This window comes from Perognathus longimembris, chromosome 3 (assembly GCF_023159225.1).
Source record: "Perognathus longimembris pacificus isolate PPM17 chromosome 3, ASM2315922v1, whole genome shotgun sequence".
Taxonomy (NCBI): domain Eukaryota; kingdom Metazoa; phylum Chordata; class Mammalia; order Rodentia; family Heteromyidae; genus Perognathus; species Perognathus longimembris.
The window spans coordinates 107,857,691-107,883,907 of record NC_063163.1 but is presented as its reverse complement, the minus strand read 5'-3'; the positions used below and the strand labels follow the sequence as shown (position 1 = coordinate 107,883,907).

Genomic DNA, 26,217 nt, shown 5'->3' with positions numbered 1-26,217 from the left:
AGTGGTAAAGTGCTCGCCTCGTATACATGAAGCCCTGGGTTCGATTCCTCAGCACCACATATATATATATATATATAGAAAAAGCTGGAAGTGGCGCTGTGGGTCAAGTGGCAGAGTGCTAGCCTTGAGCATAAAGAAGCCAAGGGACAGGGCTCAGTCCCTGAGTTCAATCCCTAGGACTGGCAAAAAATAAAAAATAAAAATAAAAAAAAATTCTGCGACTCCATCTCAACCAATGGCTGAGCGCAATGGTACATGCCTGACATCCCAGCTACACAGAGAACTACCAATAGGAGGATCACAGTTGGTCTGGGCATAAAGTGAGACCCTATCTAAAAACAATAATAACCAACGCAGAAAGAGCTGGTGGAGTAGCTGGAGTGGCCTAGCAAGCTCAAGGCCCTGAGTTCAAATGCTTGCACCAGAAAAAAAGTGCCAAAGATACCTTTCTGGGGGCAGAGTAAGAGGACACCATATCTCCATTCCCCGCCTCCATATGGGGGAAAATGAAAATCCTTCTTTCCAGGAGAAAGTGAGCATTGTTTCCCCTTATAGCCAATCTGCTTCTTTTTTTTTCCCACCTTGCTTTTCTTTTTGTTTTATTTTGTTTAAAGGAAGCACAGGGGGGAAAAATTGCCAAGTTGTAAAGTGCTTAAAGAAGAGATGAGAATCTTCATCAAAATGCTAAAAGCTGGAGGGGGAGAGTAATGTGAAAACTCTTGCCTGCTATTTATGGGATTGATTCTCAGATCAAGAAGAAGCAAGCGGTTGGATGAAAGGAATTATTGTTAAGCTCCTCTGTAGGAAGATCTAATGGACAATTGCCGCTATCAGGGGGAATTAAATTGCTGTTTCAGTTTGTAAAATATATCAGCAGCTTTTTGAAGCCAGGGAAGGTGTGACAGCTAAGCAGGGAGGGAGGCGAGCGGCACCTCCACCCGTGTCTGGACCCTGTGTGTTAAAACAAGAGCCACCATGGGAAAAAAGACTCAAGACTCAGGCCGGAAGCCGAGCACAGGGCTCGTGCCTGTAATCCTAGCTACTCAGGTGGTTGAGAACTGAGGATCCCAGTGCGAAGTTAGCCCAGGGAGGGGAGTCCGTCAGACTCTTATCTCCAATTAGCCACCCCCCCCCAAGAAAAAGCTGAAAGTGGAAATGTGACTCAAATAATAGAGCATTAGCCTTGAGCAAAGAAAACAAGCTAAGGGATAGAACCCAGGCCCTGAGTTCAAGCTCCCGTACTGGACCAAAACAAACAAAAGACTCAGGCCTGTGTTCTTATACCAAGTTGAAGAAGTGATGCTTTAGAGGAGTAGCAGAGGGAAGGTGGTAGCCCACAAACTCTGAACACCAAAGAACTAGGACCACCTCTCCCCATACCCCATCCATCCCCAAGTCAGAACCAAGTGCCAGACAGCCATGGGGCAAGATGGCAGGGCTGTTCTTCGGGAAATACGGGCAGGATGAGGATGGTGAGTTCTGTCCACAGAGGAGTGGGGTGGGGTGTGTGGGCTGAGCACAGTGATGGGGGTCTGTGATCGCCAACAGCCACCAGGGCCTAGAGCCCAGGCTGGTGGGGCGGAGCAAACCCAAACACGACTTAGTGATCAGAGCCCCTCCCCACTGGACTGGGACACAAGGAGGTGGGGTGTACGACACCCATACACCCCCTGAGACTGATTTCTAGAACTAGTGCTCAGGTCCAGGCTGGGCCACAAACGACATCTAGAGTGCAGACATGCCCTGTCGGCTGAGCCACCCAGGGACCTGTTGTTACTCCAGATAAAGAGGTAGCAGTGAAGCCCTCAGGGGTAGAGCAAGCAGAGGAGGTAGAGGCCCTTGAACATAAGACACAGGCCACTGCTTAGGTTGAGGAGCTGGGCAGGATCTCCTTCCGAAGCCCATCCACCCCACAAGGCAGCCAAGGGCAGGGCATTTGTTCTGCCCCTGCTCTGTTCCCTAGAGACCAGCATCACGATACCAGGCCGAAGCTGGGCACCCTGGGGAGGCTGCAAATGCCCATTGGTACTGTGAGAGGGCGTGTGGCCCAAGGGTTCGTGGTATCTCTGCTTCTTTCTGAGGTTGATAGAGAATTGTCCCCTCAGGAGCTGGGGGGAATCTGGGAAGTGGGCCTCCTGGCTAGCACATTCGTATGAAACCATGAGCTCTGGGCCAGGGGCAGTGTGTCCTGGGACCCTGAGTGATGTGGAGGGCCTGAGCAGAGGCTCATGTTTGACTTCTTGGAGCTGACCGGCCTTGGGATATAGTGAGCAGGATGTGACCTGGATGTGAATCCTGATGTCCTCTGCCAGTAATGGAGACATAGCTATATCCCTGCATCAAAGTCTGATCTGACTACCTGGCCTCCAGCACCCTAAATTAAGCAGAGAGAGAAAGACAGACACAGAGCCAGACAGAGACAGTGACAGAGAGACCCTGGCATTCTTGTTCCTTCAGCCCTCAGGCCCTTGAGCTTTCTCCTGCCCGCCCCCCCACCCCCCGCAGTACTGGAATAGTGTTTGATGAGTTTGAGGTGCAGCATTTTCTGGGGTGCCTGCCTGTCTTCCCACCATTCCTTAATCCCTACCTCAATGGCCCTTCACATTCGCCTCATTTGGAAGCACTTTCATTAGAAAGGCTACCTGAGAAAGGAAATCCCTACCCACATTTTAAAGCTTCCCAGCCCATCTGGGAGATCAACCCCATCCTGTCCCCATTACTTCCCCCGCCCCAACTGGCCTCATCCTTGTCCCCACTCCCCTCCTCCATCCAGTCCCCTGTGCGAATCTGGAGTGGAGTTCCAGTAGACGCTCAGCTTTGGGCTTGTGATTTCTAGCTCTGCCTGGGTTTTGCAGCGGCCTGGGTGTGTGTGTGTGTGTGTGTGTGTGTGTGTGTGTGTGTGTGTGTGTGTGTGTGTGTGTGTCCACACGCCTGCATTTCTTTAGATAAATCCACAGAGTCACATGAAATCAGTGACAGGTTGACACCGTTATTTCAAGATTCATCGCTCTGAGTTGCCAGCAGAGGAGACCCAGCCAACTCCTTCCCACCAACAACACTTTTTTTCCAGGCATAATTTATAGCACTGGGGTGAATTTGTTTCCAAAAGATGAATATCACACTATCAGCAACAGCTGCCTCTCATTTTTATTTGTTTTTAAATTTGACTCAAAGTCCAATTCTCCATACACATCTGAAGCTGTAAATCCTAAGGCGACTGATTACATGATTTAGTAAACAGGTTACATTATATAATGCAATTAAAGAAGGGCCCTGTGACGCCACCTACAGGCCACTTCTGGGAAGGGGGCTGGAGCAGAGCCGCTCAGGCCAAGGCATAAACTACTGAAGGAAAAGAGAGAGGACCGTGCCAGGGTTGAGGCAGCTGCCCCAGAGGGAGACGCTAAAGCCAGCCAGGTTACTAATGCAGCTTTTCACCCCTCCTACTGAGTTCACGGTGTTATTTCAGCCTCCTGCAAATCTGTCTAGACGTCAGAACTCCAGGCTGGGCAGCTGCTCAGAGCCAAAGGTTTAGGGATGGAGGTGGAGGAATAAGCTGGGGGTGTCTGGGCTTTGGGGAGGGGGTGGTGGTAGAAGGTTCCTGGTTCCCTGGCTTCAGGAGTTCCCTCACCTCCATTTAGAAATGAATCAAGGAGGAAGGCAAGCTGCTTAGCTTATGAAACAAAGCTTCAATCCAACAGTTTGCATTCAGTTCAATAACCACGTGTCAAAGGCGGGGGGTGGGGGGCTTCTGGGAATGTGGCTTAGAGGTAGAGGGCTTGCCTGGCATGCATGAAGCCCTGGGTTCAATTCCTCAGCACCATATAAACAGAAAAGGCTGGAAGTGGTGCTGTGGCTCAAGTGGTAGAGTGCTAGCCTTGAGCAAAAGAAGTTCAGGGACAGTGCCCAGGCCCTGAATTCAAGCTCCAGGACTGGCAAAAGAGTTTGTTTTTTTTTTAAAGGGCTAATGGTGTGGGGAGAGGACAAAGACTGAAAATATGTTCTTGTGGGGAGGGAGATGCCTTCCTTCTTCCATCCAAGAGGGAGGTGACTTGCACAAACCACAGATCAGTGGTGAATTCTGCTGGGAGTGGGATCCAGATTTGGAGACCAGAAGCACAGGCCTTCTCAATTCCCAAGACCTGAGAATGAACTCTGGGATCCTCTTGTCCAATTGAGTTTGCAGGTGGAGAAATGGAGGCGCAGCCAGGGAATGAGACTTCCATATCCTCTACAGTAGCAGAGCAAGGAACAGCACGAAAATCCAATGTGTGTTTGGGACGGACAGACAGAAGGACTCTGAGGAAAACCACAGACGGGCTGTGGAATAGAGAAAGGGAAGGACCCAGAGATACCAGGACTACCCTCCCCGGCTGCACCATTCCAGCTTCTTTATAATTTTTTAAGAGTAGTAACATCACAGAGTACCAGAGTAGGGTGGAGAGAGGAAGAGGGGAAAGAGAGAGCTCTGACTTCCCAGAGGCTAAGAAAGAAACTATTACCAGAAGGCAGAGTGATGCAGAGCAATTAATGAAGAAAACAGAACAATCAGAGTCACAGGGGAGACATGGCCCCTCCCCCTCATCCTTGTGCCAACTGTGGGCCCAGGCTCTAGTGTGGAGGGGGCCTGTGGGGCAGTGAGGGGCCAAAGGAAAGCTGAGCCCTCCCATCCCCCCCCCCACCTCAGCACCAGATACAATTTAGTCCCCACTAGGGTCAGGGGCCAGGAACAAATGCTGTTGGGCCAGCTGGCCAGACAGTTCCCAATTAGAGTTTGTTTCTCATCCTTAAGGCCCTGAGCCCCCAACCCTTGCACCCAAGCCCAATTACTGCCCGGCAGCATTAACCCCTTGGAGCCCCAGACCGTTAATGGAATGTTAATTGGTCTAATGGGTTTCATGTCAACAAGTCCTAATGAGCTCCTTCTAACGAGCTTGGCATTTCCCCCCCCTCCCCAAGCCTGTGTTTGTCAACACGCTGCTGGGGGTTTGTTCTCCCGGTCTGAGGGCGTCATGCTGCCTGGCTGTGGGGTTAGGGAGGAGACCCAGAAAGATGGGTGCCCTGTTCCCTAAAAGGCTGCCCTTGCATGCCCCTATACCTCCCTTCGGCATTTCCATACCATCCTATCAGTGACCCAGATTTTGAATATCTTTGTGGATTTGAATGGGGACACCCCCACACATATACTCTTACCTGTCTTAGAATAAAGTTTTACAGCATGAAAAAGAAAACTCCCAATGTCAGCCGGTCAGGGAGGGGGATTTCTCCAGATGGGTGTTTCCCTGGGTCCCCTCCATGTTCGGACTCAGCTGTGTTCCCTTCGATGCTCTGGTGTCTGGTGACAGAAGCAGAGAGGCCTGCGCTGGGCCCGCAGCCTCCCAGAGTCCCCGACAAAAACTCAGGAGGGGCCTGGGCCCCTCCTGCTTCTAACGAAAGCACCCAAAGGGCCGATTTCTCCAAAGGGCTGGCTCCCAACTATTGCTCAAGGATGTCCCCCCACACCCAAGCCCCAGAGTCACAGCCAAGTCCCTGACAGGATGAGTCAGATCTCTAAATTTCTCCTCAAGATGGTGGCAAGTGGCCCCTTAGGAGAACCGAGGGTCGACAGGGGTGGAGGGTGGACAGTGTAAGGCTACAAGGGCAGTCCCAGGGTGGACATGGGGTCTTACGTTCACCGAGCTCCCAAGAATCAAGTTTCCAGAAGGTTCTTTACCTGGGTAAAGAACAGAGAAAGAAACTGAAGCCCCTGCTTTTTAAGGCCGCCTGTTCTCCTTCAGGAGAGGCCCCTAGAGGGCAAGAGGGCAGTGGCCCAGTGGCCTGTGCTGACCCCAGAATGGGGGAGGGGCGAAGGCCATCTGGGTCCTTAGAAAATCGTCTCTTCTTCCTCTGCTTGAGGCTGTGCGGGGCCTGCTGCCCCAACCCAGCAGGCTCAGGACGAAGCCAGTGTCTCAGCCACGTGGGGTGATTGTCTCTTTACTGTCCGTCCTTGTCCCCAGACAAGGCAGCTCTAAATATGCCTAGGGACAGAGCTGCTAAGCTGACCCTGCCTCCCCTCATTGGACAGTGAACAAAAGACCGGGGATTAAAGACTCCTTCGTTTAGCATAAACCTTCCGCTTTGCATTTCCTTGGCTTTGCCCTCACTATGAATTTCTCATTATGGCACGAAGTTACCCAAAGATTCAAAACCCTGCGTGAAAAGGAACCAGTTGACCAGGGAGGAAAACCTTCCTGCATGCTGCCGCTCCCACTCTCACTCTGCCCCTGTGCTCCCTCTTCTGGAAGATTCGGGGACTGCAGCCCTGCAGCCCTGGCTGTTTCCCCTCCAGTGAGCACCGCCCCCCTTGCCGGGAACACTGGGCCTCCAGAAAGGCACTCTGCCACCCCATCCTGACCCTTAGCCCCCATCCAAAGTTGCCCTATCTGCCAGAGTACCCAACATTCTCAAAATGCCCCTATTTCCTTATTTTCCCAGGTTTCAAAAGAGAGGTTAAACTTCCACATTGATCCCAGAAAGTCTTAACTCTGCAAGTCCTTTCCGCATCTGGCCGAGTGTTTGCCTAACGTTGGAAAGGTCCTGCGTTCTATTGGAGGAGGAGGAGGCGGGGTGAGGAGGAGAAGGAGAAGGAGGAGGAGGAGGAGGAAGAGGAGAAAGAATATTCTGTATCCTCTCCCTCTGAACCCCTCTCCACTCTGCTCTTGTTCTTTGGCTTGCCGTCCCCACCCCACCCCACCCCCCATGTGCACAAAGACCTAGCCATGATGACCAGTCCGGATAATTACTCTGCCCCAGGAGATAGAATCCTTCATGGCTCCCTGCTGAATCCTTGTGCAAAGGAAAATCTAGGTGTGGGTACCCATCTTGTGTGAGACAGACAAGATGCCATGTACCTCTATCATAAAGATGTCTTGATGGTTTGACTGATCTCAGGCCAGGGTGGGAGAAGTACAGGCAGTGGTGCCCTGCCCAGGAAATGCCATCACTCCTTGCTCTATCCTCACCTTATCTTCCTTATTTTCCTGCCACATTATCGCCTCCATCTACCAACCACACTCCCTGGAGAAGAGACCTGGCCTCATTCATCCACCTGGCCTCACCCCCTAGCACAGTTCCCTGCACAGACATGATCCGTGATAAACATCTATTAAATGAAACATGAACCTCCACTGCTTTGCCTGTGCACTTGAGGTCAAAGCATGCCTGGTGCTTTGGAGACTTGGGTCAGGCCAGGGGAGATCTTTCCTTCCCTTCTTGTGGAAAAACTAAAAGAACAACACACATTACACACACACACACACACACACACACACACACACACACACACACACACACACACACACACACGGCCCTGGAAGTCTACCCCTTTATTAAATGGTAGCTCTAAGACACCCTCATTCCCACAGAATTCAGATATGTGGAAATTTTAGAGAACCTTAGGGAGAGTCAGGCAGAATGGGCATCAGACTGGAGAAGGGTGGTCCCCTGAGGGGTCTGGGGCAGGGGAAGGGGGTCTGAGCCCTGGCTCATTGGTGCCCTCTTCTCAGGACACCAGTTCTGCACCCCCAGGCATTCTTAGGTATCTCCCCTGCTGTATACCACACAGCCCAGTATCAGCAACTAGCCCGTGGCTTGTGGCTCTGAATATTTCAGGACACCTGCTGTAGCTCACAGCTCTGTGGGCATTCTGCCTCTTTGGGTTGCATTGCCAGGCTGTCTGCACTTACTGCACCACAGTCTAGTTCAAGGGGACATTTTGAGTCCCAGCTCACTTATTGGTGATGAGATGGGGGTGAGATACAGCAGGGCAGACCTGAAAATATCTCTTTCTCTCTCTCTCTGTCACACACACACACACACACACACACACACACACACACACACACACTCGGCCTTCTTGTTAAGAGGCAGTGTAACACTTCTCCCATCAAGGAGCCATATGCCTGTCACTCTTCCCTAAACCAAGACTAAAAGAAATCCTGGGCTCACAGAATGCACATAAAAGATGGGAGTGGGAGGGAGGGAGAGAGAGACAGAGACATATATACACACATGCTGAGAATGAGAGAGAGAGAGAGAGAGAAGAGAAGAGAGAGAAGAGAGAATGTTCCCCTTTTCTCCAAGTAGTTCCCCTTGGGCTGCAGTGTAAGGAGAAGCCAGCATCCCACAATCCTTTGCCACCACTAGGGGGTGTGGTGAGCACACTGGGGAGGGTGACACTGATCTTGGGAGATCTTGAAGCAGGGATATGTGGGACCTGAGGGCCTCCTGTCCCTGTGAAGGCGGTAGTTGTTCCAGGTTGCCTGGGAAATGGTGGAGAACGAAATACCTTTGTGACCAGGGATGGGAAGAAGCTCAGGACCCTCCCAGGATGGGCCAACAAGGACAGTGATCCAAATGGTCTCCAATCCTGCCAGGCTACCACCAGTCAAGCCCCCCACCCTCCACATCCCACACCCCACCCACCAGGCCAGAGCTGATGCTGAACAAAGCATCACCACAGGGGGACACGTTGTTTTACATATGATTTGAATACTGTTTCTTTCAAGTCAAAATAGCACAGCCAACCTATGGGCATCTAGGCCTCTCCCTTGGTTCTCATTTGTTCCTCTAAAGAGCTTCCAGCCCCCGCTTCTCCTGTCAATCCAGGTGGTCCAGCAAAATGTGGAGCTGGTTGGTCCCCAGGACAGCCGGCACTCCGTGGTATTAACAGTGCGGCTCCCTTTTCTCCTGCCCACAGATCCTCGATGTGAATCAATCCCATGATGCAACATGCCTCCCCAGCCCCAGCTCTGACAATGATGGCCACGCAGAATGTCCCTCCCCCACCCTACCAGGACAGCCCACAGGTGAGTGTGCCAGGGAAAAGGGGGTGGGGGGGAAGGAGGGGATGTGGTAGCCTTGGCAACCCCATGATTCGGGGGGCATTAGGCAGGGCCCCCACGTAGTACAGAGGGCTGAGGTCTCTGCTTCATCAGGTGTGGGCAGTCTGAGGAACACAGGTGCTGAAAGGGTGTCATTTCACTAGACCAAATGCTGAGCTTCAGACACTACTTAAGTGTTTCTGTCATCAAAACCACCATCCGCCTGGAATAGTGCTCACAGATTTGTCCTGAAGCCACCAGCCCTTGGTCATTAGGAAACACAAATTGTATCACAACTGAGGCAAAATATACACTCGAGATCTGGGTACAAGGTGTAAGGTACAAACACTCCAGGTCTGCCTTTGAGTCTTTGGGAACCTTTCTGCTTTGGGCATCCTCACCTGAGCCCTTTGTCCAATCCTCTTCTGTTTCCCTGTTGGGAAAATCTCTGTTCTCATCTAGACTCACCTGGGCTTAGAACTACACGAAGCGGGCTTCTTCTTCTGAGACCATGCTCTCTTTTTCCTGAGCTTACCCCAGTTCTTCTGGGACTCATCCCCAAGTTCAAAATCCTGCAAGCTGTCCAGCACTACCTGGGTAGCCTCTTACTTGTGCTTTCATTGTGCCTTCTACTCCTCCTAGAAGTTTCCAGGATTGAGTGAGTGGAGTTCCTGCAGTCCTAGATACTTATCCCTTCTCCTCTTCCATCCTTGTGAGTTCTGTAGCTAAGTTTTCACACCAGGCGGCTTCCTCCTCTGACCTTTCCCCATGCACTTTCCTATTTTCTCCCCGCTGGCCTTGCAAGAAATCAATATTAATTCAATAATTACATATGGAACGTCTGTCATGTGACATGTACTTGTGCAGGCAAGCCTTGTGTGGGGAGCGCCTACTGTGCGCCAGCCATTCTTCTCCAGCCACTGGCTTCCTCCCTGCCCCGTCCCTAGCAGCAGCAGTTCAGATGTGGCCCTCCTCAGAGACCCAATAAGACCCGTGCAGCACACAAATGGTAGTAAGCCAGGCCGGCTCACACCTGCAACCCTAAACTACTCAGGAGGCTGACATCTGAGGACTGAGGCTTGAAGCCAGCCCAGGCAGGAACGTCTGTGAGATTCCAACTCACCAGCACAAAGGCCACAAGTGGAGGAATGGCTTGAGTTGTAGAACATCAGCCTTGAGTAGAAAAACTAATGGTCTGAGTTCAAGCCCCAGAACCAACACACACACACACACACACACACACACACACACACACACGGCAGGCAGTAAGATGCAGACAGCAATTTCACCCCCTTTCCCCCAGCCCTCCCCAGCCAAACCACAAAGCCATCCATCCCCCACCCCCCCATGTCAGTAGCTTTCCACAGGTGACCACAAGGCTGGGTTCAGCACTATGCCCCTTAACTCTGTTAAAGGATTTCAAACTTTATATCATTATATTGTAGTAGCCCTCAACTGGGGGTGGGGGAAGAAGAAAAAGGGACGAAGAAGAGGAGCCACTTGAGCCACACTGGGGGAACGAAGAGCTGGGCTTCTGGACCCTGCTTTCCGAACTCCAGAGTGGGCCTGTGGAGCGGAGATGAGGCCTGCCTGTGTTTAGCAGGTATCAGGTATGAAGGCCCACACCCCAGGCTTAGGGAGAAATGCAATGACCCCAGAGGTCAGGGAGCTGTGGGTGGCACAGCTGGAGACAGCTGCTTCCTCCCTCCTGCCTCCTCTCCCTGCCTGCTGGCTTTTCTGGGCAGCTGGGAGAAGTTTGGGCTTGGCCTGGGGATTAGCAGGGAGCCGCAGCAAGGGCCCCGTGTTGTCCAAGAATGCAGATCCAGGAACCAAATTGAATTCTCAGAACACAGCCAGACGAATAAGCCCCAGCTGCTGAGGTTGGGAACAGAGGTGAGGCTGCAGTTCTAAGGCACTGAGCCCAATGATGCCTCCACTGAGCTGCTCCAACCCCTGGGGTTGGTGAGGAGGGGGCAGAGGGAGGAGGTCTCCAAGCAGCAGTCAGATGCAGGGACTGTCTCAAGGCTGGGCTCTGTGGGCGTCCACTAGGACTTCATGTGGAAGTTATTCACATTTACAGTAGACAGGCAATTCGCCCTGGGAAAGCTGCGTATCTGTTGGTAGCCCTAGAGGCCCAGAAATGGAGTATCTGCCACGAGGTCTCAGTATTCGTAGGGAATTGGCCAGGATTTGGGGGGTGGCCTAGGCAAAGCCACCAGCCTATGCTAAATTGCCAGCCCCTAGCCTTCCCTGAGCTAAGCTGCTTTCTGAGTAAAGTGGTAGGGATCAGGACTTAAGGGAGGAGAGTCTGGCCAGGATGGAATAGATAGATGGGAGGAAGCAGGGGCTGAGGTCTCTCAACAGAAGTTTCTAACTCATGGATAAAGGTGATCTTCTCCCAAGGATTGGCCTTAGAGCCAGTGAGTTCTTGCTGGGGGCGGGCATCTCCCCCATTCTTCAGGACTGAGGTACCTCTTTTTTCATGGGGGCCTGGCCATTGGCATTCAGTATGGAGACCTTGTAGTAGTCTTCTTTCCTCTTGTGTCTCAAAAGCTGAGCCCAGTTCCTCAGAGGAAAGCTCTGCTCTGTTTCCTCCCATCACATTCTTGCCCTAAGCACAGACTCTTCTTGACACTGTGTCTTCAGTACAGTGAGGCCTAATAGGGACATGGGTCAGACACGTAGGGCACTCACGTCCTCCATGGGGCTCCTAGGAATGCAGACCCTGTGTCTCTGGATTACTTCAAGTCTAATCTCCTGCCGTCTGCCCCCTGTGTACCATATCTGTCTGCCATCTCCTCCGAAATCCAGTTTCCTCTACAGGCAAGAAATGGGCAGTCTCAGATATGGAGTTTCCAAATGAAAAAGGAAACGAGAAGCAGAGCCCTTTCCTCTGAGACCCCGTGCAGCCATTTTAATAATGTTCCCCTTGTGCTAAGGGCTAGCAGTGCCGAGCATAATCTATTCAAATGCACAGGAGAATGTCACTTTGGAAAATTAGGAATCTGCATTAAAAAAAAAATTCCCAAGCCTCAGACCTTCTTTATAATAAATTAGAAATTTTTTTCGAGGCAAATTCTTAACTTGGCAATTTTCGTTTTTGAAGTTTGGGGAATAAAGTTATTAAAAAATGAGGGAGTTTTTTTCCCCCTTCTCATTTTAGTAGAGAAGCATTAATGGTTATGGCCCCACACTATTTGTTCATGAGCCAAAGTAGTACAATGGTGAAGTGGCTTCCAGCCCCTCAGAACTGTGTTGAGTTCATCTAGGGGAAACTGATTATTCGTAAGAACATTGCCTTGTTTAGTGTGCCCGGAAGACTGATTGTGCATTTAGAAACCGCAAAAGCAACCACCCAGTGAAACCCTTCCCATGGACTACTTCCTCTTTCCTTCGGCTTCCTGTTAAATTCTACTAGGGTAGCAGTGCCCTCTACTGGCTAACTATAGAGCATCAATTCCAGCATGCTGTAGCTGTCTTGGATCTGGACCCTCCTTTTATGCCCTAAAGAGATAGATGTGAGTCAGTAGGAATGGTGGAATTCTGCCAGGATAGTCTGACAAAAATAACTGTTTCCAGGGAAACAATCAAAGTGTGTTGTCCCTTAGTTCAATGCACTATGTTAATTCCTGAGTCACTCCCTCTCTATTCTACAATTCGGCTGTGGTGTTACCCCAGCCATTGCGACCACCTGCACCTTCCCAGCCCCACCCTCCCTGTACTCCAGCACCTCTACTGACTGTACTAGGGTTCTCAAAGTCAAGTCAAAGTCCCTCTCCTCTCTGACATGCCTAGAATCCCAGCAGGAATGGCACTAGCATCCTCTTGGTAATACCCACTTCTCACATATACTCCTCATTCATGTGCACTCTGTCTACCTCCGAAATACATCCAAGTCTTTCTGTTTCCTGTTCACAGTCCCCATGCAAAATCTTCCTCCAGGAAAAATCCTTCTGCAGCCCCACCCCCCACCACCACCCAGCAACCCACCCCAGGAAGCTATTGTGACATATTTTCTACCTTCATCTACCTCCATAAAAGAGACTCTAGTTACTAGCACCCTCTACCTGAATATTCTTCAAACAGAGACCCTCATGCTACTCCATGAACATCCTTGCCCTTGGTGTCTAGGCAGGATACATCTTTTATCTGGTCTATTGGTGCATGCATGCCTTGTTTCATCTTCTTCTGTCTGCAGGCCCCCAGTAAGTTGGGCTGCCTCATAAGCATGTGACCAGCAAGCAGAAATCTCAGCAAATCTGGTCTGACACACCTGGCCCAACCCCAATAGAGGTGGGCACTCAGTGAATTGTGTCAACTGTTAACAGCCGATAAGCACTGATGTAGTACAACTTGACAGTGGCCACTATGCTGGCACTCAGTATTGACCAGAGAGAGCAAGACTGGCAAAGTCAGAACCAGAAGTTCATGACCAGTACCAGAGGCTCAGCTCAGAAGGGAGTTAAGCATTTGCTTGAGGTCTTTTAGCAAAAGCAGGATCACTTGCTTCTTCCTCCAGCCATCCTCAGGTGTAAAGCAAGTGGTGCACTTCCATGGAGACTGCCTTTCCATGGGCTACTGTGCAAGGGGACAGCAAGGCTGGGTTAGCTTCCCCTCTGGGTACCTTCTCTTCCTACTCTACCACCATCCACCAGGCCAGGTCAGGGATGGAGCGGCCTGAGGAAGCTTGCTGGGCCTTTGATCAGTCATTAGGATCCCCATGCTGGTTTCATTAATGGGAGGTAGAAAGGGTGGCCAGGGCCCCTGGCTGTGAATGGCCTCCATCCAGGCAGGCATGCAGCTGTGGCCAGCAAGGCTTCAGATGTTGTCCCACTCTTTTACATTCCTCTCATCTCTTTAAGACCTGGAGCCCCCTGCCTTGCAGGGCCCTCTGCCCAGCTGCCTGTGAAACTCATTCACCCTGCAGCCAATAGGGTTCACTCAGCTGCTTTGGAAGTTCTCTAAGCCTTTTCTGAAGTTGTGATTGATGGCTCTCTCTGCCCCTGGGGGCAACACCCCAGGAACCACTGAAAGGGAGAGGCACCTTCCCTTGCTTTGACTCATCAAAACAGACTCTTCTCTTTCTCTCTCTCTCTCCCGCTCTTTCTTTCTTTCTTTCTTTCTTTCTTTCTTTCTTTCTTTCTTTCTTTCTTTCTTTCTTTCTTTCTTTCTTTCTTCTTTCTTTCTTTCCTTCTCTCTCTTCTTTCTTTCTTTCTTTCTTTCTTTCTTTCTTTCTTTCTTTCTTTCTTTCTTTCTTTCCTTCTTTCTTAATTTTCTACGGGGCCTCTGTCCCCTTTGTGCACTGTAACCTTCGCCCCTGTGCTTGGACCACCCATGTCTTTAAACCAATGCATCTCAACTCCAGCTTGTCTTGAAACCTGGATTCTTCATTGTGTAAAAGGCAAAAATAACCTTTCTGCTCCTATGGAGGAGACGGTGATTTAGCCCCGGGACTTTGCAGTTTATGACTTTCTCTCCGTTTATCCCATGGATGAACTTACTACCTACATTCAGGTAATTACAAAACCAAACCAAACCAAAAAGAAACCATGCACAGTCATCTTATTGTCTACCTTCTCATCCCCAAGCAGGACAAGTGCCTTAAACAGCTACAAAAATAGTTAATGACCAAAGATACAAAGCCGAAAATAAATCAGGGAACAGGTGATGCCAGTCAGCAGCGAGTGTGAGGAGCAGTGTGCACGCCTGTGTCCCCATTCCCATCCAGTACCATCCTCCAGGAGCCCCAGTGTCTGTGCGGCCTAGCTGGAGCAGGTAGGGTAAGAGCTGGGGTCGCCTCCTGCCCCTGGAGTTGATGGTGTGGAGAGGAAGAGCAAGGTGACTCAACATTGCAGCAATTCAGGAATCCGAGGCCCTCCTGCACCACTGCTCAGTATACAATTGTGTGTGCCAGTACTGGCACTTGAACTTGAACTCAGGGCCTTGTACTCTCACTTGGCTTTTCTTTTCTTTTCTTTTTATTTTGGCTAAGGCTGGTGCTCTATCTCTTGAGGCACACCTCCACTTCCTGACTGATAACAAATTTAGGCAAGTGATTTCAGCATTGTTTCCTCCAGTCACGCATCCATTCAGTGAGTGAATGCTGGATGCTTCCTGTGGGCCTGGCAGACTCTGTGCTGTGTATGGGAGGATGAAGAGAGGGTACGAAATCAGCCAGAGCTTCTGCCCTCAGGAGCTGATAGTCTGTTTGAGGCCTTTGTTTCTGAAGTGGGCACAGGCCCTCCCTGCCTCAGCATCATTGGGAGTGGGAGTGCGGATGGTGAATGGCATTTCTCAATCTCTGCTCACCCACACCCCAACCTGACTTTTGGCTCTTCTGCACATCTTGTGCAGCCCAGATTAGCTTGAACTTTAATTACTTTTTCATTAGGGACACAACAGACATATCACCTACATCTTTCTAGCCAGGAACACACACATACTCACACACACACACACACACACACACACACACACAGAGAGAGCTGTGTACACAGAAAGTTAGTTACCTCCTCCAATGAGCCCATTGGAAATCATTGGTTTGGGACAATGTGGGGAAGGGGCCTCTGAAAAGGGACAGTTTGGGTACATAGTAGTCAGTTCTCAGGAATGCATTGTTATGAGTGACTGGGCTCCAAGTCAAATCTTCAGGTGACCTGTGGTCAGCTCTGGTCACTGGGACCTCAGGATACAAGGCCAGGGCACATTTGGTAAGATTCATTTGGAAACTCATGGCCTACAAGGGCCCACACGCCCTTGTGCCATTTATTAATTAACTGAGGTGGCCATTATGCCTACTCAATAACTCTTCCGTGGTAGGCCCCAGGACACAGACATCGGCATGTGTTCCAGTCCCCTCATGCGGCCCTGGATCTTTTGCCAATCCTTGTCCCTGATCTCGACTGGGGGTATTTTGAGGATTCCTCTTCAGCTTGTCTCCTCTCTGAGCCCTTCAGCTCTTTGGTCACTCATTCCCTTCCTCCATGCATTGTCCAGTCATTTAACAAACACACTGGACCCAGACATAAGAGCCAGGAAAGCTATCCCCTCACACAGAGGGGAAAATAAAGAGCAGGCAGCCTCACACAGACACAGAGGATCCAGGGACCAAGGCTCCCTGACTCCAGGTAGTATGAAACATGGGAAATGCTTCTTCTCAGGAGTCAGGACTCCAGACAATTGAGAGGGGAAGTGAGGACTCTTTTTTTTTTTTTTTTTGCAGAGCTTGATGTGAGAAGAAAGGCAGGAAGATGTGAATGATCTCGGGCATGCTAGGGCAGCCCAGCACAGTGGGGTCTGATGGGGTGAGGATAAGCGGAGGCGGCCTGTACCCCCTTGAGGGGTGGGTAATGAGCAGGCCTAGGCTTGGAGCACCCCTACCTCCATTCCCTCCCCTCCGTTGGCCATGCCTACTGCTGTCTCTCACCTGTTCAGGCCAAACTTGTTATTTACCAAATGGCTTCCAGCCCTGACCTCTTCGCAGGTCCTTGGACTGCCTTCTGTGCCAGGAAAACGAACCAGTGCTGGCCTGCCTGGTACTAGAGGAAGTGCCAACTGCTGGCTGGAGCCTCAGCAAGCCCTAGGGGGGCAGAGGGGAGCAGTCCCTGATGGGATTCTGTGGGGATGGGTCAGTTCTCACTGGGCCTCCGTCTGGGGCGTGGCTTAGGGGAGAAGTTACCTGCTGAAAGGCATAAGTCATCCAAGGTTGGGAGGAAGAACCTGGGAGAGGCAGGTAACCCTAATAGTCACAAAGAGCAAGACCGGATGTAGGGTTTTATCCCCACAACACATGCCTTAGTTATAATTATCCCCATCATATAGACAAGGACCCTGGATCAGAAAGTTGAAGTAAGTTGCCCAAAGTCACACAGGCAACCAGTGAGAGAGCCCATTTTATTCCTTTAATTTTTTTGTGTGTGATTACAAAGGTGATGTACAGAAGGGGTTATAGTTACACAAATCAGGACAATGTCACCCCTTCCCTCGTTCTCTCCCAGTTTTTCTCTCCTGTCCCCACTCACAAGTTGTACAGCTCATTTTCTACATAGTGTCTAGTGAGTACCACTGCTGCCTTTGTTCACCCCTTTCCTTCCATTTCTGTGCCCTTCCTTACCCCTCCCAAAGACAGCTAAATGATCAAACAAGACAAAAAGAAAAGAAAAACAGCAATGATGAAAAAATTCTCATTTCCATTTCCTAGAGTTCATTTCAACAGATAGTATTTTATGTGATCAGAGGCACATAGGTCTTGGCGCCTTTGGGCGTGAGGGGAGAGAAAGTGAAGCAAGCAGACAAGCGGACTCCTGTGGCGAAGCTACAGAAGCATGGGGTGTTGGGGGCGGGGTTTGCCCATGCCAGGTGCTCTGCCAGCATCCACCAAAAGAACTGATCTGCTCCCAGAGGGGCAGGAGGAGGCAGGAGGTAAGAATCAGCACACCTAGCTGGGCGCCGGTGGCTCAGCCTGTAATCCTAGCTACTCAGGAGGCTGAGATCTGAGGCTTGTGGTTCAAAGCCAGCCAAGGGCAGGAAAGTCCATGGGACTCTTGTCTCCAATAACATACTCAGAAAAAGCCAGAAGTGGCACTGTAGCTTAAATGGTAGAGTGCTAGCCTTGAACACAGAGAGGCTCAGGGATTGTGCCTAGGCCCTGAGTTCAAGCCCCAGGACTGGCACGCACGTATGCATGCACGCATGCACATGCACACATGCACACGCGCACACACACACACAATGAATCAACACTCCTGTTCCCAGGCAACCAAAGAAGGTAAAGTTACGTGTCCAAAAAAGTCTGCATGCGAGCCTCCCCTCCCCCCCTGCAGACAGCCTCCCTTCACATGTCACATGAAGGAGGATGGAAGAAAACCACATGGGAAACCCCTGAGAATAGTGATGTGTTAGTAATGGCACTTGGGTAGAGGAGGAGAAGGCCTTGAGGTAAAGGCTTCCACTGTTGCCTATGTGGAGAAACCCAGTTATTACCAACCAGCTTGGGAAATTCCTGAACATTTTAACAACTGACATTCCCAGGCCAGAACAAGACAGCTCCATAAAGTCATTTAATAGCCATCCCCTGCCCTGCTCCACCCAGCTTCTCCTCCCTGACTCCCACCCTTTAATCTGAGCTTCCCCCCTAAACTGACCTCAAGTTACCCCCATCCCTCTACAGGGCTCTCAGACCCTCGGGACAGCTGCAGGTCCTATTCCTCTGAGCTCTAGTTCTTGAGAAGTGGAGGTCTCGGGGCTAGAAAAAGAAATCTATTTGGAGAGAAGCATTCATCTTCCAAACCTGGAAGAACTGCAAAGTCTGCTGAATCGGCCCCCATGAGCTACATAAATTTGAGTCATCCTCCTCCTTCTTTGCCACGGGCTCTTGCTCTCTTCCCACCCTCCCTGTGAGTCCCAGCCTCTAGCTGGGGCCCCTTGGGATTTATACAAACGAGTGCTTGTGATTCTTTTCCCCCTGTGTATTTTTCTGTGGCCCAGCAAGGTCTCTTTCCCTTCTCTGCACCCATCTTTCCCTAAAGAAGCGGCAGCTACAGGGCAAAGGAGTAGGTCTGTCTATTTCTATTTAGACACTCATCTTCACTGAAGCCCCTGTGAAGTCCTTTAATGACAGAACAGAAGTCACTTCATGGGCAGAGCAGAGTACACCAACCCACTGGCATTCCACCGCACGCGTGCTGAGGAGGTCGCTGTGCCTTGCTTTGTGACAAGAGCTCATTCCAAAACTTTCGCGTTTAGTATTCTCAACCACCTTTCCGATCTATGAAACACTTCTGGGTTTCCAAAGCCCCTTTACATTCTATGCATTACCTAGCCCAGCCTCTGGCCACCCCTGGGCTGTGGTTGGCTATGATTAAAACATACTCTTCAAGGGGCTGGGGATATGGCCTAGTGGCAAGAGAGCTTGCCTTGTATACATGAGGCCCTGGGTTCGATTCCCCAGCACCACATATACAGGAAACGGCCAGAAGTGGCACTGTGGCTCAAGTGGCAGAGTGCTAGCCTTGAGCAAAAGGAAGCCAGGGACAGTGCTCAGGCCCTGAGTCCAAGGCCCAGGACTGGCAAAAAAAAAAAAAAAAAAAAAAAAAAAAAACATACTCTTCAAGAGTATGTTCAAGAGTGTTCAAGAGTGTTGGAGTGGCTGGGAATATGGCCTAGTGGCAAGACTGCTTGCCTCGTATACATGAAGCCCTGGGTTCGATTCCCCAGCACCACATATGGGTTCAGGCCCTGAGACCAAGGCCCAGGCAAAAAAAAAAAAAAAAAAAGAGGAAGTGTTTGGCTCCAACGTTGTGGACAACAGGCCTACCTGAGGCAGGCAACGCCCTCCAGGTGTGAAAACCACAAATGGCTCCAGGTCCTGCCAAGCGCCCCCTGGGGGCAAAGTGCCCCTAGGGCAAAAGAGAAAGAACAGTTTTCACAAATACCAACTGCTCTCCCTTACTCTAAGAACAGTCACACCAGATCCGGTGGGCCTGCCCCCCTAGAATAACCAACATAAAAAGCCACACTGCTTACTCTGGTGAAAGAAAAGAAAAGAAGAGTGTTGGAGTTGGAGGGGACTTCAACACCAGAGCCTGGCCTCTGTATATGTGTCTATATGTGTATATCTTTAAGTGTGTACATATATAAGTATATATGTGCACACACATACACACATATGTCTTTGTACAAAGTTTTTTTTGTCTTGTCTTGTCTTGTCTTTGTCTTGTACAAAGTTAACATGTCAGTTTGTCCTGGGGGTGGGACTCAGGGTCTGAGCACTGTCCCTGGCTTCTTTTTGCTAAAGGCTCACATGCTACCTTTTGAGCCACAGCGCCACTTCCAGCTTTTTCTGTTTATGAGATGCTGAGGAATGGAACCCAGGGCTTCATGCATGTTAGGCAAGCACTCTACCACTAAGCCACATTCCCAACCCTACAATGCTTTTCGAAAATTATATTTTTATTATCTTTAAGTAGTTGTGCAAAGGGGTTATAGTTCATGTCTGTCTGTGAGTGCAGTGCATCTTGGTCAGTGTCACCCCTTCTGTCATTCTCTCCCATCCCTCCCAGACCCACACTTCCCACCAACTTTCCTAATTGCAGAGGATATGCATCGAATAGTATGGCTGTATTACCCTGCCCCATTGTCCCCTTATACATTTAACACTCTGCTGTGGCGTGGCCCTGTGAGGCACACAGCACAGACCCGATCTAATCTAATCTTCTTGTTCAGATAGGCAAAGGAGGTTCTTAGGTCTCCCGATGTCTCCCTGCTCCTTGAGTCTTACTTGTACATTCCAGCTTCCTTCAAGTTGTCCTCATCTGAGATACTATAGGATCCCATCAGCATCCTGGTCACCTCTCCTCCTAATGTGCTTGCGTGTTCTTGTTTGATCAGAATAGAACAGGCTCAGGCCTCCTCATTCTGACCTTTGCGTCTGTTAATGAATGCATCCTCAGACAGCATTGCTTCGTGTTGGTTCATTTGGGGGCCAACACATTATACTTTCCATATATCAAGCCAGCTATCAACTACAGCACTGCTTCCAAGCATCTCTTCCCTGTTCTGCACTTACATTATTGATTATTTTTGGCCCAAATGGTAGAAGTGTCCAATTTTAACATATTAGATGAAAAATTAATCTTATTAGGTTTAGACTATTGCCAAAATCTGTAAACACATACATACACACACACACACACACACACACACACACACACACACACACTTTGGATCTAATTTTCATGCCACCCATAAGTTCATGGCGCATTTACTCAGACATTGTCTAATTCACTGATAAAACATTAAAGAAGAGGACCACCAGGGAAATATATGACCCTTCCCTGGAAACCTTCCCCCGAGCTGACATCTGCTCTTTAATTGTCGTCTGTGGGATGCGCTTTACTAATTCAAGCAACCGTTCAGACCACATCTCCCTTGGTCTCCCTGTGGGAGTTACCTCACCCAGGTCAATTATACTACATATTTCTCATCTACTAGATTAAGAATCACACTAAATTCACCAATTGAGCCAGGCGTGGTGTTGTACACTTGTAATTCCAACACTCCGAGGCTGAGAGAGGAGGATTACAAGTTTGAGACCAATCTGGGCTATACTGTGAGATCTTATCTCAAAAAGAAATCTGCCAATGGAACTCCATGATAGAAACCATTCATCTTTGTGAGCCCAGGGTTTTGCATGGTGCCTGGTCGTGACCGGGACTCGTGCTGCTTCTGGAGAGATGGGCAGCTGCTTTCGTGAGTAAACTGATGACTTACTCTGACTCAGGTCAGCTGTTTTGAAAACTGGCACACCACGGCTGGCTCCTCGCTCCTTTTAACAGCAGCTCTTTCCTACCCATGAATCCTAAAAGGTCATCAATTTGTTTGCTGATGAGAAAATAGCAGCTTAAGAAAGTTAAGGGATTTGCCCAAGGTCAAAAGGCTAATAGAGTGAGACAGGAGGATTCAAAAATTGTCCACTGCTGGATCAAAGCACCAGGATGTTCTGCCAAGCTTCTTACATATTGAGCTTAGGAACATTCCCCTAACTCAGCCAGGGGTGACAAGGAAGTTGCTTCCTGTCACATGTAACACAGCATAGTACAACATGCCTGTGTGTGTGTGTGTGTGTGTGTGTGTGTGTGTGTGTGTGTGTGTATGTTGGTCCTGAGGCTTGAACTCAGGGCCTGGGTGCTATCCCTGAGCTTTTGCACTTAAGCCTAGTGGTCTATCACTTGAGTGTAGCTCCACTTCTGGCTTTTTAGTGATTACTTGGGGATGAGTGTGTCGCAGATTTTCCTGCTCAGGCTGGCTTTGAACCGGGATCCTTAGATCTCAACCTGCTGAGTAGCTAGGATTACAGGCATGAGCCATTGGCACCTGGATAAAACATACTTCTTTTATTGTCTCAACCTCATCCCACCCATTGTCGCTATCTATTGAATACTTCTAGTATTAGTCTCTAGACCTTAGGAATACAGTTATTATGGGCCTTCCTCTACTTTAAGTTTTAGACAGGAGTAGGGAAATAATAAATAAGCAAATAAATAGACATATAGCATTCAGTCATATATAGGACTAAGCAGGAAATGAAGTGAAGGGCAGAGAGGCTGGGCTGCACCTGAGCAGAACTACAAGTGAAGCAAACAAAATATGCAAATGTCCTGGAGATATGCTTGTCTCCACAGAAATACAATACTTCTTCTAGGAAGGAGGAGCCTAGATCCTCTGATGAGCTTTCCAGCTGTAAACTATCCGATTCCTCCCTACCTGAGTCTTGTATTCATTCACTTATTTTCTCACCAAATAATTGGTTAAGCATCTATTCTTTTGTTAAGTACAATCATTTGGGTGCTGGGGAGTAAACAAAGCTTGTGGCAAGAAACAGATGAATGTATTCAGGAAGACAACACAGCATGACAACAGCTACCATGGTGCTGGGGACAAGTGGATGGACATGTGTCACCACTGGTCCTCCTGGGGATCTATTTGACTGAAGCCAATATCCTATAAAAGCATTAAGTGCTGCAATGATGGTTTTCAACTTGCCTTCTTTTGGCAGTACTGGGATTTGAACTTGGGGCCTTACACTTTCTAGGCTGGTAAAATACCACTAAACCACACCTCCAGCCCTTATCCTGATTATTTTTTAGATAGGGTTTTATTTGGGGGCAAGGCCTATGCTTAGGGCCATGATCCACATTTCTCATCAAAGGTGAGATGACAGGCATGTGCCACTATGCCATTCCTCCCATTGAGATGGAGTCTCCTGGGGCTGGGAATATGGCCTAGTGGCAAGAGCGCTTGCCTCCTACACATGAAGCTCTCAGTTCGATTCCCCAGCACCACATATATGGAAAACGGCCAGAGGTGGCGCTGTGGCTCAAGTGGCAGAGTGCTAGCCTTGAGCAAAAAGAAGCCAGGGACAGTGCTCAGGCCCTGAGTCCAAGGCCCAAGACTGGCCAAAAAAAAAAAAAAAGAGATGGAGTCTCCTGGACTTTTCTTCCTTGTCTGCCTGGACCCCCTGTCCTGTCCATGTCAGCCTCCCCCATAGCTAGGATGTCAGGCCCCAACACTGTACCCAGCTATTGGTTGAGAAAGGGTTTTTGTGTGTCTGCCCAGGCTGGCCTCAAACCATAATCCTCCCAATCTCAGCCTTCCTAGTGTAGGTAAGATTACAGTCAGGAGCCATTAGAACCCAACTTCAATTTCTTTAAGCCACAGAACCATATCTTTAAATAAAACCTTAGAAAGAAATTCCAATATATAACATTAAAAGGAGTTGGCACAAAACTGGAGGCCTTGGAATAACTTCCAAACCCTATAGCATATTATGAAAACCACTTCTCTAAATATGTGTTATGGCCAGGAACAGAAGTCTGCCCATTTAAACCTTATTTTCAAGTGGCCAGGTAAACCAAATTTGGAGAGCTATTCACTCTTCAATCAAAACCACTAGAAGCATTAGCTCTTGGCTTGTATTAAAGTGAATAAGTAAACTGCTGTTCAAGTGAGAACTGATTCAACTACTTTTTAAGCTGTTCTTCAAAGTCATCAAACTTATTACTATCCAAAAGACTCATAAGCATAATTTCAAATGTTCACTGTACTTTCTATTTCTGGGCAAAAGTCACAGCATTTAAGAATCACTAGTTGGGTTCTAGTGGCTCATGCCTATAATTCTGACTACTCAAGGGCTAAGAGCTGAGAGCATCATGGTTTGAAGCTAGCCAGAACAGAAAAATCTGTGAAACTCTTGTCTCCAATTAACCAGAAAAGAACCAAAAGTGGACGCGTGGCTCAAGTGGTAGAGTGCCAGCCTTAAATGAAAAAGCCAAGTAAGAGCACAAGGTCCTGAGTTCAAGTCCCATTACTGGCACACATATACTCTCTCACACACACAACTAAGAAGACTCATCTCTTTCAAAGTATGCTGCACATTCCTTGGTATAGGATGGACCCTAAATTGTTTTCTAGAACATTCTCATTTGAAGAAAGGTCAACTTTTCTTCCCAATGTAGCCTATGTGCCCATGATGTTCCTTCTTCCCTCACAATTCTCTTGCCCACATTCTCTTTTCCAGGCCAAGGAAGACCTCCCACTCCAGCTTGGGAGCCTGTCCAGCTAATCTGCCACCTCCCCTTTCTTCCCTCTGTAGATGACGGCAACTGCCCAGCCGCCCTCCAAGGCCCAGGCCGTCCACATCTCCGCGTCCTCGGCTACCGCCAGCACACCTGTGCCCAGTGCCCCCATTGACCCCCAGGCCCAGCTGGAGGCTGACAAGCGAGCTGTGTACAGGTAGGAGACTCTCCAGCCATGCCGGGTGGAGCTCAGCAGTGGTGAGAAGAACACAGGCCAGAGGGGACATGGTGTGTGGGGGTGGGGAGGGGGGCTTGTCAGCAGCAATGGCCAGAAGCCTTTCCTCAGCTTCCCTCTCGCAAGGCAACCCAGAACACCCCCCCACACACACATACACACACACCAACTGTCCAATGTGAGTTGACTCTAACTCTTCTGAAATGTCTAGTGAGAGATAGGAGGGTTTGGGCAGTGTCTTCCAGAGAAATCCGTTCTCACTTCAAGTGAGGAGGTGAGCCCTAAGGAGCATGGGAAATGCTCAGCTCAGCCCACAGGCAGCTACTCTAGGACCCTCTCCTCACCCTTCCCCCATGTCACCTTCACTCCAACAAGCCTATCAGAGCACTGGACCATCAGATGATGCAACCGTTTTTAACTTGGTATCCAAAATGGGGAGAAGAGCAAGCAACTAAGTGTCTTGTTTTGTGTCTGCTCCATGTACCCGAGCCTGATTGATCCTAATGCCACAGAGGGGGAGGTAAGGCTCAGGGAAATATGTACCTAGTGGCCTTGGGATAGTCTAGTTCTTATGTATATGGTTTGGGGAAGCAGATGCGGTCATCTGACATCAGGCTTGGCTGAGATTCCAGAAGGAAGCTCTGTCATCATTTGTTCCCGGGGGACCCACATGACTAGGAGTGGCTACCTTAAGTCTGACCCCACTGTCACAGCTGAACATTCGCTGTGTGAGTTTCTAGCTTAGCCTGGCTAGAAATGCATGGTAGCTCATGGCTCGAGCCTGTGGGGTGAATGTTGTACCTCAGACAAGTGAACGGGAAGACAAATGTAGAGGAAGATGGATTCCTTTTTCACTTCTCCCCCATCTCCAATGACAGTGTCTTTAGGGTAATGGTGGTCATTAGTACTGGTTAATTACTTGGATGAGCTGAGTACCTCTAATGCCGATAGTTGAGAGTCCAGAACAATGGCCTGACCCATGGATCCTGGCACCAGAGTCCTTCTTAGGCCTTACAGAAGGACAAAACACAGTACCTGGCCCTATGCCTTGCAATGCACAGGCTAGGCCCAGCTACCTGTGATGCAGCTCTGCCTAAAGAAGCTGGTCACAGTAGTGGTCATGATACACCTTCCACTGCGGGATGTGTCTGCCTGTCTTCTCTCTCCTCCTGCCTTCATACTTTTCTATTCAAGCCTTACTATTAACATTGAAAGCCTTATGCTATACCCCAGGGAAAGAGTTTGTCTCTTCAGGAACCAACAGATATGCAAATGAAAAAACGAATTCTCTGTGATCAAGACAACAGGGCAGAGTTCAGGAGTAGGTAGTGTTTGAGTCTGCTCTTCAAGGTTAAGAGATTCCAGATGGGCGTCTGGCTCACGCCTGTAATCCTAGCTACTCAGGAGGCTGAGATGCGAGGATCATGGTCCAAAGCCAGCCCGGGAAGAAAAGTCCCCGAGAGATTCTTATCTCCAACTAATCACTCAAAACCCAGAAGTGGTGCTGTGGCTCTAGTGGTAGAGTGCTAGCCTTGAGCACAGAGAGGCTCAAGGACAGTGGCCAGGCCATGAGTTCAAGTCTCACAACCAACAACCAAAAGGGATTCCACCAAGTGGAAAAATGAGATGAGACAGATCCTCCAGCCAGTGTGGAACCTAGTGTGTGGCCAGAGTGGCTAGCCATGGAGAGATGGGGCTACAGAGTCACCTGTAAATGTGACTGGGAACTGTGTGGCAATCCTGTGCTTTTCTGGGGAGCCTAAGAAGGGAGAAGGGAATACAGTAGCATGACTTGAAGGTGCATCGTTGTACTCCAGATAGTTACTTCTCAAAGTCTGGTCCATGGACCAGCAGCGTTCTGTGATGTGGAGCTGACTAGAAAGGCAGGATCTCAGGGCCCACCCAGCCCTCAGGATTCAGGTAATTCACATGCATTCTGGGTTCTGATGCTGGGCATCTTACCCTAGGGGCAAAGGTCAGCAGCGAGCATAGGATCATGGTCAAGAGAGACCCTCTAATTAGTAGTGTAATGAAGTTTCTGGAATTC

The 26,217-nt window shown here is 49.5% G+C and overlaps 1 protein-coding gene across 9 annotated transcripts in view; it reads left to right on the top strand.

The window, feature by feature from the left end:
- Positions 1 to 26,217, top strand: part of Pknox2 (PBX/knotted 1 homeobox 2) — a 248,935-nt gene that overhangs the window by 164,743 nt on the left and 57,975 nt on the right. For all 9 annotated transcript variants that reach the window (XM_048343710.1, XM_048343712.1, XM_048343704.1 and 6 more), the window contains 2 exons: positions 8,738 to 8,846; positions 24,013 to 24,152. In XM_048343710.1, coding sequence (XP_048199667.1) covers positions 8,760 to 8,846; positions 24,013 to 24,152 — 227 coding nt within the window. In that variant the 5' untranslated portion in view covers positions 8,738 to 8,759. The remainder of the gene's footprint in view (positions 1 to 8,737; positions 8,847 to 24,012; positions 24,153 to 26,217) is intronic.